Source organism: Amblyraja radiata, chromosome 28, assembly GCF_010909765.2.
Source record: "Amblyraja radiata isolate CabotCenter1 chromosome 28, sAmbRad1.1.pri, whole genome shotgun sequence".
Classification (NCBI taxonomy): domain Eukaryota; kingdom Metazoa; phylum Chordata; class Chondrichthyes; order Rajiformes; family Rajidae; genus Amblyraja; species Amblyraja radiata.
This window is the reverse complement of record NC_045983.1, coordinates 33,693,608-33,710,661: the sequence shown is the minus strand read 5'-3', so window position 1 is coordinate 33,710,661 and position 17,054 is coordinate 33,693,608. Positions and strand designations below refer to the sequence as shown.

The following is a 17,054-nucleotide window of genomic DNA, read 5'->3' as shown; positions in this document are numbered from 1 at the left end:
AAGCCCTTAACAATCTTATATGTTTCAATGAGATGCCTTCTCATCCTTCTAAACTTAGAATGGGGTTAGGAGGCAGAGATCAGCCTTGGTTGAATGGCAGAGTAGACTCGATGGGCCGAATGGCCTAATTCTACTCCTGTAACTTGTGAACTTGGGAACTGTGTCCCTTGGAGCGCAGGAGGCTTTAGTTTAGTTTAGTTTAGTTTAGAGGTACAGCACGGAAACAGGCCATTCGGCCCACCAAGTCCACACTGACCAGCGATCGCCTCAGGTGGGCAGAAGGGCCTGTTTCCGCGCTGTATATCTAAACTAAACTGAACTACTTCCACTGGCACCCCAGTACACCATCTCGGATTGGGAAGTCAAAAACTAGAGGGCAGAGTTTGAAGGTGAGAAGGGAAAGATTTAATAGGAAATCGAGTCATAGGGTGTGGAAACAGGCCCTTCGGCCCACCTTGCCCACCCCGACCAACCACACTCGTCCCACCTGCCTGCGTTTAGCCCATATCCCTCTAAACCTATCCTATCCATATACCTATCAAAATATCTTTGAGTTACGCAACTGAACCGTCCTCTCACCAGTGAGAGAGCAGTCCTGACCTCCCATCTACCTAATTGGAGACCTTTGAACTATTGGCCTTTACTGGACTTTATCTTGCACTAAACGTTATCCCCTTTATCCTGTATCTGTACACAGTGGACGGCTCGATTGTAATCACGTGTAGTCTTTTCACTGCAGGAACGAACTGCAGATGCTGGTTTAAATCTAAGGTAGGCACAATCTGCTGGAGTAACTCAGCGGGACAGGCTGCATCTCTGCAGAGAAGGAATGGGTGACGTTTCAGTCTGAAGAAGGGTCTCGACCCGAAACGTCACCCATTCTTTCTCTCCAGAGATGCTGCCTGTCCCGCTGAGTTACTCCAGCGTTATGTGGTCTATTCGCCGTGACTAACACACTTCTGACACCATGTTGAATTTCGCACAGTGGTTATAACTCATAGTCTTTTTCACAGTACAAGCGGAGGGAACATAACTTGCTCTCGTCCTGACCCGGTCTGCATCGAGTCTAACGAATGACAGTGACGCACTAATGCCCCTGTCCCACTTAGGAAACCAGAACGGAAACCTCTGGAGACTTTGCGCCCCACCCAAGGTTTCCGTGCGGTTCCCGGAGGTTGCAGGTGGTTGCCGGAGGTTGGATGTAGTGGGAGCAGGTAGGGAGACTGACAAAAACCTCCGGGAACCGCACGGAAACCTTGGGTGGGGCACAAAGTCTCCAGAGGTTTCCGTTCAGGTTTCCTAAGTGGGACAGGGGCATTACTAACTAACAGGACCGGTGTGGCAGGGTAGGGATGAAGATCCGGACTGGACTACATAAGGAATCTGCAGCATGCATAATCTGTGTGGTGATATATATATATATATATATAGCAAAGCCAGACTAATCTACACTAGTCTTTTCACTGGCTGGATAGCAAAAGACAAAAAGCTCTTCACTGCACCTCAGTACACACGACAATAAGAAAATTAACTAATGGCCCTGTCCCACGGTACGAGTTCATTCCAAGAGCTCTCCCGAGTTTTTAAAAAAAAACGGACTCGTGGTAAGCACGGAGAATGAACGTAGCGGGTACGTCGGAGCTCGGGGACGTCTCTTAGCGGCTCGTAACGCTAACGGCAGGTACTCGGGAAGACTCGCTAACGGCAGGTAAGCACGGGAAGACTCGTGAAGATTTTTCAACATGTTGAAAAATGTCCACGAGAGCCCCGAGTACCGACGAGCGGCCATTACTGTAAATCTCCGAGTTCGAATCAGGGCAAAGTCGGGGAGAGCTCTTGGAATGAACTCGTACCGTGGGACAGGGGTTTTAGCATATCAATTTCTAAAAGGGAATGGTGTGAAACTCGCAGCCTCTGCTCGAAGTGAATGAGTGAAAGTTGTGTTCTCATTACAAGCTTGAAACCTGTTGGTAAAAATCCAGCTCAATAACCCTGCAGCGACAGGCTCTTAAAAGTTGAATAAATTGGCCCCTGGTGCCATGATCTGCCCAGGACTCACACACACACGCGCGCACACAGACGCACACCAAAGGTCAGGCCGTTGTGTTGTGACTGATTGCCTCCTCAGGGAGACTGTCAGAGTCTCAAAGCGGGACTGAGCTGCCACTCGGTACAGAGCCTCCCGATCCTCAGCCTCTTCACACGCAGTTACACCCCGCACTAGTTTATTTTTAACGTGGCCTTGTTACTTAGTAAAGCTGGCAAAAATAATTACCTGGGCAGCACGGTGGCGCAGCGATAGAGTTGTCGCCTTACAGCACTCACGGCGCCAGAGACCCAAGTTCGATCCCAACCACGGGTGCTGTCTGTACGGAGTTTGTACGTTCTCCCCGTGACCTGCGTGGGTTTTCTCCGAGATCTTCGGTTTCCTCCCACACTCCAAAGACGTGCGGGTTTGTAGTTATTCGGCTTGGTATAAATGTAAAACTGGCCCGAGTGTGTGTAGGATAGTGTTAGTGTGCGGGGATCGCTGGTCGGCGCGGACTCGGTGGGCCGAAGGGCCTGTTTGCACACTGTATCTCTAAACGAAACGAAACTAAGCCAAACTGACAGATACGGCCGTAGGATAATGAGCCTGTGCATCCTCAGGCTTCTCAAGGATAGACACCAAATGCTGGAGTGACTCAGCAGGACAGGCAGCATATAACCATATAATAACCATATAACAATTACAGCACGGAAACAGGCCATCTCGACCCCTCTAGTCCGTGCCGAACACATAATCTCCCCTAGTCCCATATACCTGCGCTCAGACCATAACCCTCCATTCCTTTCCCATCCATATAACTATCCAATTTATTTTTAAATGATAAAAACGAACCTGCCTCCACCACCTTCACTGGAAGCTCATTCCACACAGCTACCACTCTCTGAGTAAAGAAGTTCCCCCTCATGTTACCCCTAAACTTCAGTCCCTTAAGTCCCTCTGGAGAGAAGGAACGATTCGTGTCGAGACCCTTCTTCAGACTTCTTGTTAATGAGTAAAGCTGGCAGTGACACATAGTAAGCTGAGAAAGGCTCGTGAAATTATGTAAAAGTGTCACGAAGCATCATTTTTATAAGTGTTGCTTGTAGCGATCCATGTGGACCGCAATCAGGGCCTGTCGCGCTTGGCGATTTTTTCGGCGACTGTCGGCGTCACTGACTGACGAATGAGGGTCGCCGAAAGATTGTGAACAAAATTTTCAAAATCCAGCGGCGACAAAATAAAATGTTGCGACACTTGAGGAGACACCGTGCGTCAATACGTCGTCACTGCCGCGACTTTCTCGGTGATCTGACACGTCAGTCAATTATGCCGGCAGTCGCCGAAAAAATCTCCAAGTGAGACAGGCCCTTAACTGTAAATTGTAAGTTGTAAACCCCCGAGTGAGTCGGATAATGCTAGTGTACGGGGTGATCGTTGGGGTGATCGCAGGGCCTGTTTCGGCACCGTATCTCCAGAGTCTACAGTGCAGGAAAGACCTCATGGCTTTCCTCACAGATCCCAAAGAAGTCCAGGTTTGTAGGTTAAATCGCCCTCTGTAAATTCCCCCTAGTGTGCAGGGAGTGGATGGGAAAGTGGGGTAACATGGAACTAGTGTGAACAGGTGATCGAAGGGCCTGTTACCATCCTGTACCTTTCAACTTCATAAGTACTAGGAGCAGAATTAGGCCATTCGGCCCATCAAGTCTACACCACTGTGCAATCATGGCTGATCTATCTCTCCCTCTCAACCCCATTCGCCTGCCTTTTCCCCATAACCCATGATACCCGCACTAATCAAGATTCTATCAATCTCCACCCTAAAAATACCCAATGACTGGGCCTCCACCACCGTCTGTGGCAATGAATGCCACAGATTCACCACCCTCTGACTAAAGAAGTTCCTCCTCATCTGCCTTCCAAAGCTACGTCCTTTTATTCTGAGGCTGTGGCCTCTGGTCCGATACTCTCCCACTAGTGGAAACGTCCTCTCCACATCCACTCTGTCCATGCCTTTCAATTCAGTTCTATGCGGGTCTACCATGTAGCTGGCAGGGCGATTATAGCATGCCGCTGTTCTGTAGTAACACAGTCCACAGGGGATAAAAGATGTCCTTACTGGGGAAGAGAAGCCATACCTAGGAGCAAAGAGGTCCTTCTGCAGTTGTACAGGGCCCTGGTTAGACCACACCTGGAGTTTGTGCGCAGTTTTGGTCTCCAAATTTGAGGAAGGACATTCTTGCTATTGAGGGAGTGCAGCGTAGGTTCACGAGGTTAATTCCCGGGATGGCGGGACTGTCATATGTTGAAAGATTGGAGCGACTGGGCTTGTATACGCTGGAATTTAGAAGGATGAGAGGGGATCGTATTGAGACATATAAGATTATTCAGGGATTGGACACGTTAGAGGCAGGAAACATGTTCCCGATGTTGGGGGAGTCCAGAACCAGGGACCACAGTTGAAGAATAAGGGGTCGGCCACTTATAACGGAGATGAGGAAAACAAATTTCACCCAGAAAGTTGTGAATCTGTGGAATTCTCTGCCTCAGAGGGCAGTGGAAGCCAGTTCACTGGATACTTTCAAGAGAGAGCTAGATAGGGCTCTTAAAGATAGCGGAGTCAGGGGATATGGGGAGAAGGCAGGAACGGGATACTGATTGTGGATGATCAGCCATGATCACATTGAATGGCGGTGCTGGCTCGAAGGACCGAATGGCCTACTCCTGCACCTATTGTCTATTGTCTATAACCGAGGCCTAGTTATTAAACTGTTATGGGTTGGGGTCAACTGAAATTATGCAAAGATTAGCATATAAACACTTAACATATTAAATTCTTTTTAACTGAAGCACTCAGCTGTTCATTTTAATTTGTTTGTGGTGTAAATTCAAGCCTAATGGGTTCTGCAGTCATTTTCATTGCAAATGAAAATAACAGCTAGTGATTCAAACATAGAGTCATAGAGTGATACAGTGTGGAAATAGGCCCTTTGGCCCAACTCGTCCACACCGGCCAACAATGTCCCAGCTACACCAGTCCCAATTGCCTGAGTTTTGTCCATAACCCTCCAAACCTGTCCTATCCATTTTACCTGTCTAACTGTTTCTTAAACGTTGCGATAGTCCCAGCCTCAACTACCTCCTCTGGCAGCTTGTTCCATACACCCACCACCCTTTGTGTGAAAAAGTTACCCCTCAGATTCCTATTAAATCTTTTCCCCTTCACCTTGAACCTATGCCCCCTGGTCCTCGATTCCCTGACTCTGGGCAAGAGACTCTACCCGATCTATTCCTCTCATGATTTTGTACACCTCTATAAGATCACCCCTCATCCTCCTGCGCTCCAAGAAATAGAGACCCAGCCTACTCAACCTCTCCCTATAGCTCACACCCTCTAGTCCTGGCAACAAATGTTAGGCTTTTTTTCAAGAGTTCAAGAGAGTTTATTGTCATGTGTCCCTGATAGGACAATGAAATTCTTGCTTTGCTTCAGCACAACAGAACATAGTAGGCATGACTACAGAACAGATCAGTGTGTCCATATACCATTATATAAATATATACACACATGAATAAATAAACTGATAACGTGCAAATAAACAGATTATGGGCTATGATTGTTCAGAGTTTTGTCCGAGCTGAGTTTAACAGCCTAATGGCTGTGGGGAAGTAGCTATTCCTGAACCTGGTCGTTGCAGTCTTCAGGCTCTTGTACCTTCTACCTGAAGGTAGCGGGGAGATGAGTGTGTGGCCAGGATGGTGTGGGTCCTTGATGATACTGCCAGCCTTTTTGAGGCAGCGACTGTGATAAATCCCCTCGATGGACGGGAGGTCAGAGCCGATGATGGACTGGGCAATGTTTACTACTTTTTGTAGTCCTTTTGTAGTCTTTTAGAGATACAGCGTGAAAACAGGCGCTTCGGCCCACTGAGTCCGCACCGACCAGCGATCACCCCGTACACTAGCGCCATCCTGCACACACCTGGGATAATTTACAATTTGTACTGAAACTAATTAAGCTACAAAGCTGAACGTCTTTGGAATGTGGGAGTAAACCGGAGCACCCGGAGAAAAACCCACGCGGTCCCAGGGTCCAGTTTAGTTTATTGTCACGTGTACCGAGGTAGAGTGAAAAGCTTTTTGTTGCGTGCTGACCAGTCAGCGGAAAGACAACACGTGATTTCAATCGAGCCGTCCACAGTGTACAGATACATGATAAAGGGAATAACGTTTAGAGAACGTACAAACTCCGTACGGACAGCACCCGTAGTCAGGATCGAACCCGGGCTACCGCCGCTGTGAGGCAGCAGCTCTACCCGCTGCGGCACCGTGCCGCTCTGACGGAAGGTGTTATATTGCCACAGTCGACTGGAATTCCCATCCCCTGGTGACATGATGATCTACACTGGGCATCCTCTCCCCATCCACTCCCTCCAGGCCTTTCACCATTCCGTAAGATTCAATGAGGAGCTGGTTAGGGAGGTGCAGGAAGGGACTGCAGAAGCTGCTTTCCACCGAAGATAGACACAGAATGCTGGAGTAACTCAGTTGTCCGGCAGCATCGCTGGAGATAAGGAACGGGAGAAGAAGGATCTCGACCTGAAGCGTCACCCATTCCTTGTCTCCAGAGATGCTGCCTGCCCCGCTGAGTCCTTCCGACACAGTCTGCTTTCTACCTTTCTTCACTGGATGGAGACGTTGCTGATGCCTGGGTAGCTGTGGAATACCCCACCCAGGGCTATGAAAGACGGCCACATTTTTAAACGGCAGCTAAAAACTTTTTTTTTTTAATCAAGCTTTTAACTGACTTTTTAACTTCCTTTGTCCTTTTACACTCTCAATATTATATTTTATATTTTTAGATCCGCCCCTCCCCCCCGCAACCACTCCTTGAGGGGACGGGACCCGATGGGTCCCACTTTTTCTAGTTTTTATGTAAACATGTGCTTTCTATGAAACTATTAACTGCCTATGTCCTTAATGTTTTAAATTGTAGTTTTGATTAGATGTGTGTTTTTGTGGAAAGCACTTTGGGTTAGACAATAGACAACAGACAATAGGTGCAGGAGTAGGCCATTCGGCCCTTCGAGCCAGCACCGCCATTCAATCATCCCCAATCAGTACCCCGTTCCTGCCTTCTCCCCATATCCCCTGACTCCGCTATCTTTAAGAGCCCTATCTAGCTCTCCCTTGAAAGCATCCAGAGAACCTGCATCCACCGCCCTCTGAGGCAGAGAATTCCACAGACTCACCACTCTCTGTGAGAAAAAGTGTTTCCTTGTCTCCGTTCTAAGCACTCAATTGTATGAAAAGCTCTATACGAATAAAGTTATTATTATTATTATTATTATTATTATTATTATTATTATTATTATTATTATTATTATTATTATTATTATTATTATTATTGAGCGGGAGGGTGTATCTTGTCCCGGTGACCTGCCCGTGACTGTGGGGGGGGGCGATACTGACGCTCTTTGTTTCAACACAGCCGTGTGTAGCGGTGAGGCCACAGACTCGTCTGGAGTAGTGCTGTCCCCCAACTGGCCCGAGGCGTACGACAAGGGGCAGGACTGCATCTGGGGCATCCACGTGGAAGAAGACAAGAGAATCATGCTGGACCTCCAGGCGTGAGTGAAACACACCCCCCCCCCCCCCCCCCCAATGGGTACAGTGCGCCCCGCTTGATTAGTGTGGGTGTCGGGGGTTATGGGGAGAAGGCAGGAGAATGGGGTTCGGAGGGAGATATAGATCAGCCATGATTGAATGGCGGAGTAGACTTGATGGGCCGAATGGCCTAATTCTACTCCCATTCCTTATGACTTCCTCGGGATTTGGAAATATGGGTTTGTCACGGTGGATAGACACTAAAAGCTGGAGTAACTCGGCGGGACAGGCAGCATCTCCGGAGAGAAGGAATGGGTGACGTTTCGTGGTCCAGACCCTTCGTCAGATGGTAGAGTTTTGGGAAGCGGCAACTCGTCAACCAGCCGCCTCACAGCGCCAGAGACCCGGGTTCAATCCTGACTACGGGTGCTGTCTGTACGGAGTTTGCACGTTCTACCTGTGACTGTGTGGATTTTCTCTGTTCTAAAGTATCCAGAGAACCGGCCTCCACTGCCCTCTGAGGCAGAGAATTCCACAGACTCACAACTCTCTGTGAGAAAAAGTGTTTCGAGCCAGCACCGCCACTCAATGTAATCATGGCTGATCATCCCCGATCAGTACCCTGTTCCTGCCTTCTCCCCATATCCCCTGACTCTGCTATCTTTAAGAGCCCTATCTAGCTCTCTCTTGAAAGTATCCAGAGAACCTGCCTCCACCGCCCTCTGAGGCAGAGAATTCCACAGACTCACAACTCTCTGTGAGAAAAAGTGTTTCCTCATCTCTGTTCTAAATGGCCAACCCCTTATTCTTAAACTATGGCCCCTGGTTCTGGACTCCGCCAACATCGGGAACATGTTTCCTGCCTCTAGCGTGTCCAAACCCTTAATAATCTTACATGTTTCAATAAGATCTCCTCTCGTCCTTCTAAAACTCCAGAGTGTACAAGCCCAGCTGCTCCATTCTCTCAGCATGTGACAGTCCCGCCATCCTGGGAATTAACCCTGCAAACCTTGTTCTATTGCTTTTTATCAGTATGACTGTATGGCAAATCAAATTCCTTGTATCTTGCAAAAAATACTTGGCTAATGAAGTATGAGAATGAATTGGTTCATTGACAGCTCGGTGTGATGACAAATAGCCGAACCACTCCACCGCAGACAAAGGCACAACCTCAGTTCTCCTCCGCTCCATTATATCTTACACACAAATGGACCCGGATACCTTTATATCTTTTTTTTCCAAGTGCCGAGTTAATGGATTAACCTCAAGCAGTACGACAAGCATAGTTGCTTGCAGTTCAACGTTCGAGAGCGCTGGCTTACTGATGCTTTACGCATCTTCCTTAAAGATTTACTTTGAAGCTCTCCTGATTCCTTTTAGAATTCTCTCAGGTTTCCTAGCAACATGTCTCACCTCTGGCTTCCATTAGTTTGGTTCCAGTAGCTTTACACACTGCTGCCCCCCTTCTCCCCTCGTCTCATTATTTTTCAGCACATTCTGCAATCCTTCAAAGGCTGCGGATTTTAAACCAAAGATAGACACAAAATTCTGGGGTAACTCAACGGGACAGGCAGCAGAAGGGATGGGTGACGTTTCAGGTCGAGACCCTTCCTTCTCTGCAGAGATGCTGCCTGTCCCGCTGAGTTACTCCAGCATTTTGTGTCTACCTTCGATGTAAACCAGCATCTGCAGTTCTTTCCTGCAGATTGTGGATTTTAATCCATTGTACGTATGCAACCCGCTGCATTTTTCTCATTGCGCTTAAATTTTAGATTAGGAAGGAACTGCAGATGCTGGTTACACCAAAGATAGGAACAAAATGCTGGAGTATCTCTGCGGCCCACCGAGTCGGCACCGACCAGCGATCCCCGCACGCTAGCACTATCCGACACACACCAGGGACAATTTTACGTTTAACCCACGACAATTAACCGACAAATCTGCACGTTTTTGGAATGTGGGAGGAAACCGAAGATCTCGGAGAAAACCCAGAAAGTACAAACTCCGTACAGACAGCGCCCGTAGTCAGGATCGAACCCGGGTCTCTGGCGCTGTGAGGCGGCAACTCTGTGTCACCGTGCCGCCCACGGTACCTCCTTGTGTCTCAATGTTCATACTGCTGGGTTGAACATAGAACAGTACAGTACACAAACAGGCCCTTCGGCCCACAATAGTTGCGCCGAATATGATGCCAAGTAAAACTACTCTCATCTGCCTGTACATGATCCCTGCACTTCCATGTGCCTGGCTAAAAGCCGCTCAAAACCACTGTTGCATCTGCCCCCACCACCATGAAGGGAGTCTTGCTTTTAACCAACAGAGTAGCAAGAAAGGGCGGCACGGTGGGAGCCGCTGCCTCACAGAACCAGTCCCGGGTTCGATCCCGACTACGGGCGCTGTCCGTATGGAGTTTGTACGTTCTCCCCATGACCTGCGTGGGTTGTCTTCCCGAGATCTTCGGTTTACTCCCTCACTCCAAAGGCGTACAGGTTTGTAGGTTAATTGGCCTGGTGTAAATGTAAAAATTGTCCCTGGTGTGTGTCGGGTATGTTTAATGTGCGGGGATCACTGGTCGGCACGGACTCGGTGGGCCGAAGGGCCTGTTTACGCGCTGAATCTCTAAAGGGGCCTGTCCCACTTGATGATTTTTTTCGGCGACTGCCGGCATCATTGACTGACGTATCAGGTCACCGAAAAATACGCGGCCTGATGCGGCGTGACGCGGCGTGACGACGTATCGACGCGCGCTGTTTTTTCAAGTGTCGCGACATTTTTTTTGTCGCCGCTGGATTTTGAAAATGGTAGCCCTGATATGACGCCAGCAGTCACTGAAAAAATCGGCAAGTGGGACAGGCCCTTAACAAACGCACACCACCCCTGGTGATGCATTCTCGCTCCCCACCACTCTCTGTGTAAAAGACTTGCCCCGCACATCTCCTTTAAATTTTCCCCCTCTCTCCTCATAGCGTTGAAATTCCTATTTGTATTTCCAGTTGTGTGTTGCTTCCATTAATCTTTCCCGTGCAGTCAGTGTGATTTATGTTGGGCGACAGGAAATCGGTGCCGATATCTGAGCCGTGGACTGATAAGAATCCCGACTATAATTGGATTGCAAATAATTGAAGTCCCAGCAAATTAGGAAACTTTACAAGTCTCAGCGTGGGAGCTCGGAACTAGGAGTCTTGCTTTGAACCCAGAATAGGCAGCAGGGTGGCGCAGCGGTAGAGTTGCTGCCTCACAGCGCCCAACACCCGGGATCGATCCTGACCACAGGCACTGTCTGTACGGAGTTTGTACGTTCTCCCCGTGACCTGCGTGGGTTTGTCCGGGTGCTCCGGTTTCCCCTCTTTACCCCAAAGACGTGCGGGTTTGTAGGCGAATTGGCTTCAGTGAAAATTGTATATTGTCCCTAGTGTGTGTAGGATGGTGTTTGTGTGCAGATGCTGGTTTAAACCGAGGATAGACACAAAATGTTGGAGTAACTCAGCGGGTCAGGCAGCATCTCTGGAGAGAAGGAACGGGCGACGTTTCGGGTCGAGACCCTTCTTCAGAAGCGTCACCCATTCCTTCTCTCCAGAGACGCTGCCTGACCCGTGGAGTTACTCCAGTACTTTGTGTCTATCACAGATTCATCAACATTTTGGAGAAAGCAATAGTTTGAGTATCACCGGTTTTGCAAAGTAGTCATATAATTATTGTGTCATCTGACAGCCACAGGTGAGTGCAGAAATGTTTCAACTGTGATAGATTATTTATGCAGCCAATTTGCTTTGTATTTTAATTAGAACCAGGCCATTTACATCATTACTGAGTGATGGAAAGTGTGTCACAAAACGCACTTATAATAAATAGTGTTCCGCTTGGGCATCTAAACTTGATTAATATTCCATTGCTTTTGCAAGAAAACATCCTGACAATTATAACATGGTGAACTGGTAATTTGCATTGTGAGTTATTTCAATCAAATCCATTCTGGTCTTACATTAATTGCAAGGTACAACCACAGGTTAGTTTGACAACAGACAATAGGTGCAGGAGTAGAGGCCATTCGGCCCTTCGAGCCAGCACCGCCATTCAATGTGATCATGGCTGATCATCCCCAATCAGTACCCCGTTCCTGCCTTCTCCCCATATCCCCTGACTCCACTATCTTTAAGAGCCCTATCTAGCTCTCTCTTGAAAGAGAGCCAGAACCGCCTCCACCGCCCTCTGAGGCAGAGAATTCCATAGACTCACAGCTCCCTGTGAGAAAAAGTGTTTCCGAGTCTCCGTTCTAAATGGCTTACTCCTTATTCTTAAACTGTGGCCCCTGGTTCTGGACTCCCCCAACATCGGGAACATGTTTCTTGCCTCCAGCGTGTCCAAACCCTCAATAATCTTATGATATGGATCGACTACAACCTGATCAATCCCAATGTCCTGACAAGAAACATCGCCTATCCATATTCTCCAGAGATGCTGCCTGACGCACTGAGTTACTATAACAGCATTTAAGAGACACTTGGACAGGTACATGGTTTGGAGGGATATGGGTCAAATGCAGACACATAGTTTAGGTGGGACATCTTGGTCGGCATGAACTAGATGGGCCGAAGGGCCTGCTTCTGTGCTGTGTGTTTCTATGACTCTCTAACTCCATTGTACTGTAGATACCTGTGATATACTCTGGCCAAATATTAGTTCGTAAATGTGTTATGTTTGATATATCATCAATACAAAAATATTTCATTTCAATGTTTGTACTGACTGCTCCCCTCTGAAGATTATTGGACTGTGAGCAGATTTTAACGCGTTATTAAACCTGCTTCAGGATTCCAGATAAAAAGGCCACAAGAAAATAGATGATATTTCCCAACATCCCTCACAAAGATAAAAGTGTCGAGTAATATTTCTTTTGCTCAGGAGAGGAGATTATTCAGCTGATATTTTTAAGGCAGAGATAGATAGATTCTTGATTACTGCTGGTGTCAGGGGTTATGGGGAGAAGGCAGGAGAATGGGGTTAGGAGGGAAAGATAGATCAGCCGTGATTGAATGGCGGAGTAAACTTGATGGGCCGAATGGCCTTATTCTACTCCTATCACTTATGATTGGCCCGGTGAAGTCATGGTAACTTGAAATGACAATGGCCATCGCAAAGAGTCTGATTAAATAAACCAAAACTGTGTTAGCACTTAGCCAGTTCAACATTGTACCCAGTTTACATAGAAACATTGAAAATAGGTGCAGGAGTAGGCCATTCGGCCCTTCGAGCCAGCACCGCCATTCAATATGATCATGGCTGATCATCCCCAATCAGTACCCCGTTCCCGCTTTCTCCCCATACCCCTTGATTCCGTTAGCCCCAAGAGCTAACTCTAACTCACTCTCGAAAGTTAACCAGTTCCACAGATAGACACAAAGTGCTGGTGTAACTCAACGGGTCAGACAGCATCGCTGGAGAGAAGGAATGGGTAAGGTTTGAGGTCAAGGCCCTTCTTATAACAATTACAGCAATTACAGCACGGAAACAGGCCATCTCGACCCTTCTAGTCCGTGCCGAATAAATTTACATTTATGCCAATTCTTCAGGTCAGATATTATCTCACTCTTACATCCCAAAGGCGTGCGGGTTTGTAGGTTAGATTAGTTTAGTTTAGTTTCGAGATACAGCGCGGAAACAGGCCCTTCGGCCCACCGAGTCCGCACCGACCAGTGATCCCTGCATACCAGCACTATCCCACACAAACTAGGGGGCAATTTACTCTTATACACCCAAGTAAATTAACCTACAAACCTGTACGCCTTTGGAGCGTGGGAGGAAACCAGAGATCCCGGAGAAAACCCACACAGGTCACGGGGAGAGCGTACAAACTCCGCAGATCAATTTCTAATCAAAGAATTGACTCCAGCATTTTGTGTCTACCTTTCATTCAACTGCCCTTCAGATATTGAATCCATTAAAGTTAGACAGCACCCGTAGTCGGGATGGGACCCGGGTCTCTGGCGCTGTGAGGCAGCGACTCTATCGCTGCGCCATCATACCGCCACATTCTCTCTCTAGAGATGCTGCCTGACCCGCTGAGTAACTCCAGCTCACTGTGTGACTTCAATTCCCAGAGGGTGGGCTGGCACCCAGGTATATCCTGTGATTGAATTAAATAACACGGCTGCTCGCATGATGTTTGACGTTACTGTGAGAGAAATACCACTTTGCTCTCCTTTGTTCACCAGCTAAAGGCGTTATTTAAATCGGACCACTGTAAAACAGTCGCAAAAATCCCACGGGGAAAAAAAAATAAAGGCTTATAACACCTCATTTAAATGGTGCAGCTTCACAGTTATATCTGATCACTCAGCCGTTTTTGTGTCATGAAAATAATATTGGGTGCTTGCGGAAATTGATTCTGTCTGCGTTAGTGAGTGAAGTGTCGTCGATTGCAGCATCAATCAAGCTGGAAGGAATCTCAGCCCTTGTCACATCTTTGACAGTTATAAATTCGGGACTTAGAAATTCGTAAGATTAGTTTAGTTTAGTTTAGTTCAGAGGTACCGCGCGGTAACGGGCCCTTCGGCTCACCGAGTCCGCGCCGACCAGCCATCCCCGCACGTTAACACTGTCCAACACACACTAGGGACAATTTACATTTATGCCAAGCCAATTAACCTGCAAACCTGTACGAGTGTGGGAGCAAAAGGAGGAGGAGGAGCCATCTTGGGGAACGGCTGCTAGCCAGAAGCCGTCCGTTTAATTCACTTTTTTTTTGTAGTTCTAGTGAGTCCTGTGTTTTGTCTGTGGGAGAAATAGACTTTTTAATGTGGGGGGAAGGGGGTAACTATATTTCTAGGTCCCTACCTGGTCGGTGAGGCATCTTTTTCTCTGGGCGACCCGTCCTCGTGGCCCACCAGCGGGCGTGGAGCGCCGTTTCCTGGCGGGGACCGCCCAGCACCTCGGCTTCGGTGGCGGCACAGCGCTGGAGCGCTATCGCGGAGCGGAGCGGGCGATGCCTTGCCTGGGTCGCCGCGCTGGATCGACGCGCTGGAGCTCCGGTGAGCTGTGACCGCCGAGTTCAACACCTCCGGGCTGCGGGTCTGCGGAGCGGAGCGGGCGGCGCCGACTTCAACATCGGGAGCCTGGGAGCTCCAAACCGGCGCGGCCTTGTCGGCTTCGGAAGCCGCGGTCCCCAGTTAGGAAGCGGCCGCTCCAGGTGGCCCAGCCGCTGAGAGGACTCTCCTGATGCCGGGGCAACAGCACCCGGCGAGAACGGCCAGGAACATCGGGCCTCCGTAGAGGCAATAGCGGAGGCCTCAATAGGCCTGACTTTGGGTGAACTGGGGATGGGGACTGAACATTGTGCCTTCCCCCACAGTGGTAACCATTGTGGGGGGATGATTTTTGTGTGTAAGTGATTATTTTAGTTTCTGTCCAAGATGGCTGCCGGAAGGGAGAGTGTACGCTAGCGCGGTTTAGCTGCCGCTGCTCTCTCTTCACATTGTGTTTTTGATTTTTTTTTTGTCTTTGGATCGAATTCTGTCTTTAATTTGTGTTTCTGTGATGTCTTTATTATTTATTTTACTCTGATTATATGTTTTTTACTCTTGTTAAATTCTGTAAGGTGTCCTTGAGACTTTTGAAAGGCGCCCATAAATAAAATGTATTATTATTATTATTATTAAAAACCGGAGCGCCCGGGGAAAACCCACGCAGGTCACGGGGGTGGGAACGTGCAAACTCCGTACAGACAGCACCCATAGATCAATATCTAACTCTCTCTTGAATACGTCATTCAATTACTTCAAGTAGCCCTTGCTTTCCCTCTCTCTCCGTCCCCTCCCCCTTCCCAGTTCTCCCACCAGTCTCGGCAGAGGTCGTGAATTAGGTCGTGAAAGTGAATTAGGTCCTTAAAGGGCCTGTCCCACATTCATGACCTAATTCACAACCTCTGCCGAGTTTGACCTTGACTCATACTCGCAGCATAGTCGTCACGAGGTCGTAGGAGGTCATAGGTAGGTCGTAGCAGGCCATGATGCTAGTCGTAGGTACTCGTGGCATCAAGTAGGTCGGGGCGTTTTTCTAGCCTGATGAAAAATGTCCACGAGTAAAAAAGGTCGTGAACGGAGACGAGGAAACACTTTTTCTCACAGAGTTGTGAGTCTGTGGAATTCACTGCCTCAGAGAAGGGTGGAGGTCGGTTCCCTGGATACTTTCAAGAGAGAACTAGATAGGGCTCTTAAAAATAGCAGTGTCAGGGGATATGGGGAGAAGGCAGGAAAGGGGTACTGATTGGGGATGATCAGCCATGATCACATTGAATGGCGGTGCTGGCTCAAAGGGCCGAATGGCCTACTCCTGAATATTTGTCTTTGTCTATAATTAGGTCGTGAAAGTGGGACAGGCCCTTTACTGTCTCCGACTACATTCTATCTCTGTCCCGCCCCCTCCCCTGACGTCAGTCTGAAGAACGGTCTCGACCCGAAACGTCGCCCATTCCCTTCTCTCCAGAGATGCTGCCTGTCCCGCTGAGTTACTCCAGCTTTTTGTGTCCACCTTTCATTCAACTACCCGTCAGATATTGAACCCATTAAAGTTAGAATTTCTGTAGAAGCGTTCTACAGATAGACTGATATCTCGGTCCTATAATAACATGTTATTTTTTAATGGGCTGTGGAATTGGCAGATCAATATCTAATCAAAGAATTGACCTCCATTCCCATTCACTCGGTTATTGAAGAATTCAACCACTAATCAGGGTCCCACTTCATTTTTAATTAAATGTAAACATTTATTTTACTTCATCATGAAACACAGGTCAGTACTGGACTGCGTGGGCTTGCTCCAGAGTGACCACAAATTGAAACCAGTGAGCAGTAATCGCTGAAGATTGTTGTATCTCTCCGGTGCAGGTAGTGAGGTTAATTAAAGCACTTCCCCTGTCACTCCTGGTAGTCAATGAGTGACCACAGTTTTCTCTGTCAAAATGGCCCATAGTCTCATAGTCATAGACTTAGGACTGGAGAGATACAGCATGAGCACTGGCCCTTCGGCCCACCGAGTCCGCATTGACAAACATGTCTCATCCCACCTTAATTCTCAGCTTGAGAATTAAGGGAAAGAAGTTTAGGGGTAACATGAGGGGGAACTTCTTTACTCAGAGAGTGGTAGCTGTGTGGAATGAGCTTCCAGTGGAAGTGGTGGAGGCAGGTTCGATTTTATCATTTAAAAATAAATTGGATAGGGTATATGGACGGAAAGGATGGAGGGTTTAGTGTCTGAGTGCAGGTAGATGGGACTAGGTGAGAGTAAGTGTTCGCACGGACTAGAAGGGCCGAGATGGCCTGGTTTCCGTGCTGTAATTATTATATGGTATATGGTTAGATAGACACAAAAAGCTGGAGTAACTCAGACCCTCTAGTCAGGCAGTGGGTCTAGTGTGCAGGAAGGA

The 17,054-nt window shown here is 48.1% G+C and overlaps 1 protein-coding gene across 1 annotated transcript in view; it reads left to right on the top strand.

Moving 5' to 3' along the window:
• Positions 1–17,054, top strand: part of LOC116989180 (seizure protein 6-like) — a 68,011-nt gene that overhangs the window by 25,803 nt on the left and 25,154 nt on the right. Inside the window, exon 6 of the mRNA XM_033046404.1 lies at positions 7,518–7,656. Within this exon, the coding sequence (XP_032902295.1) occupies positions 7,518–7,656 (139 nt within the window). The remainder of the gene's footprint in view (positions 1–7,517; positions 7,657–17,054) is intronic.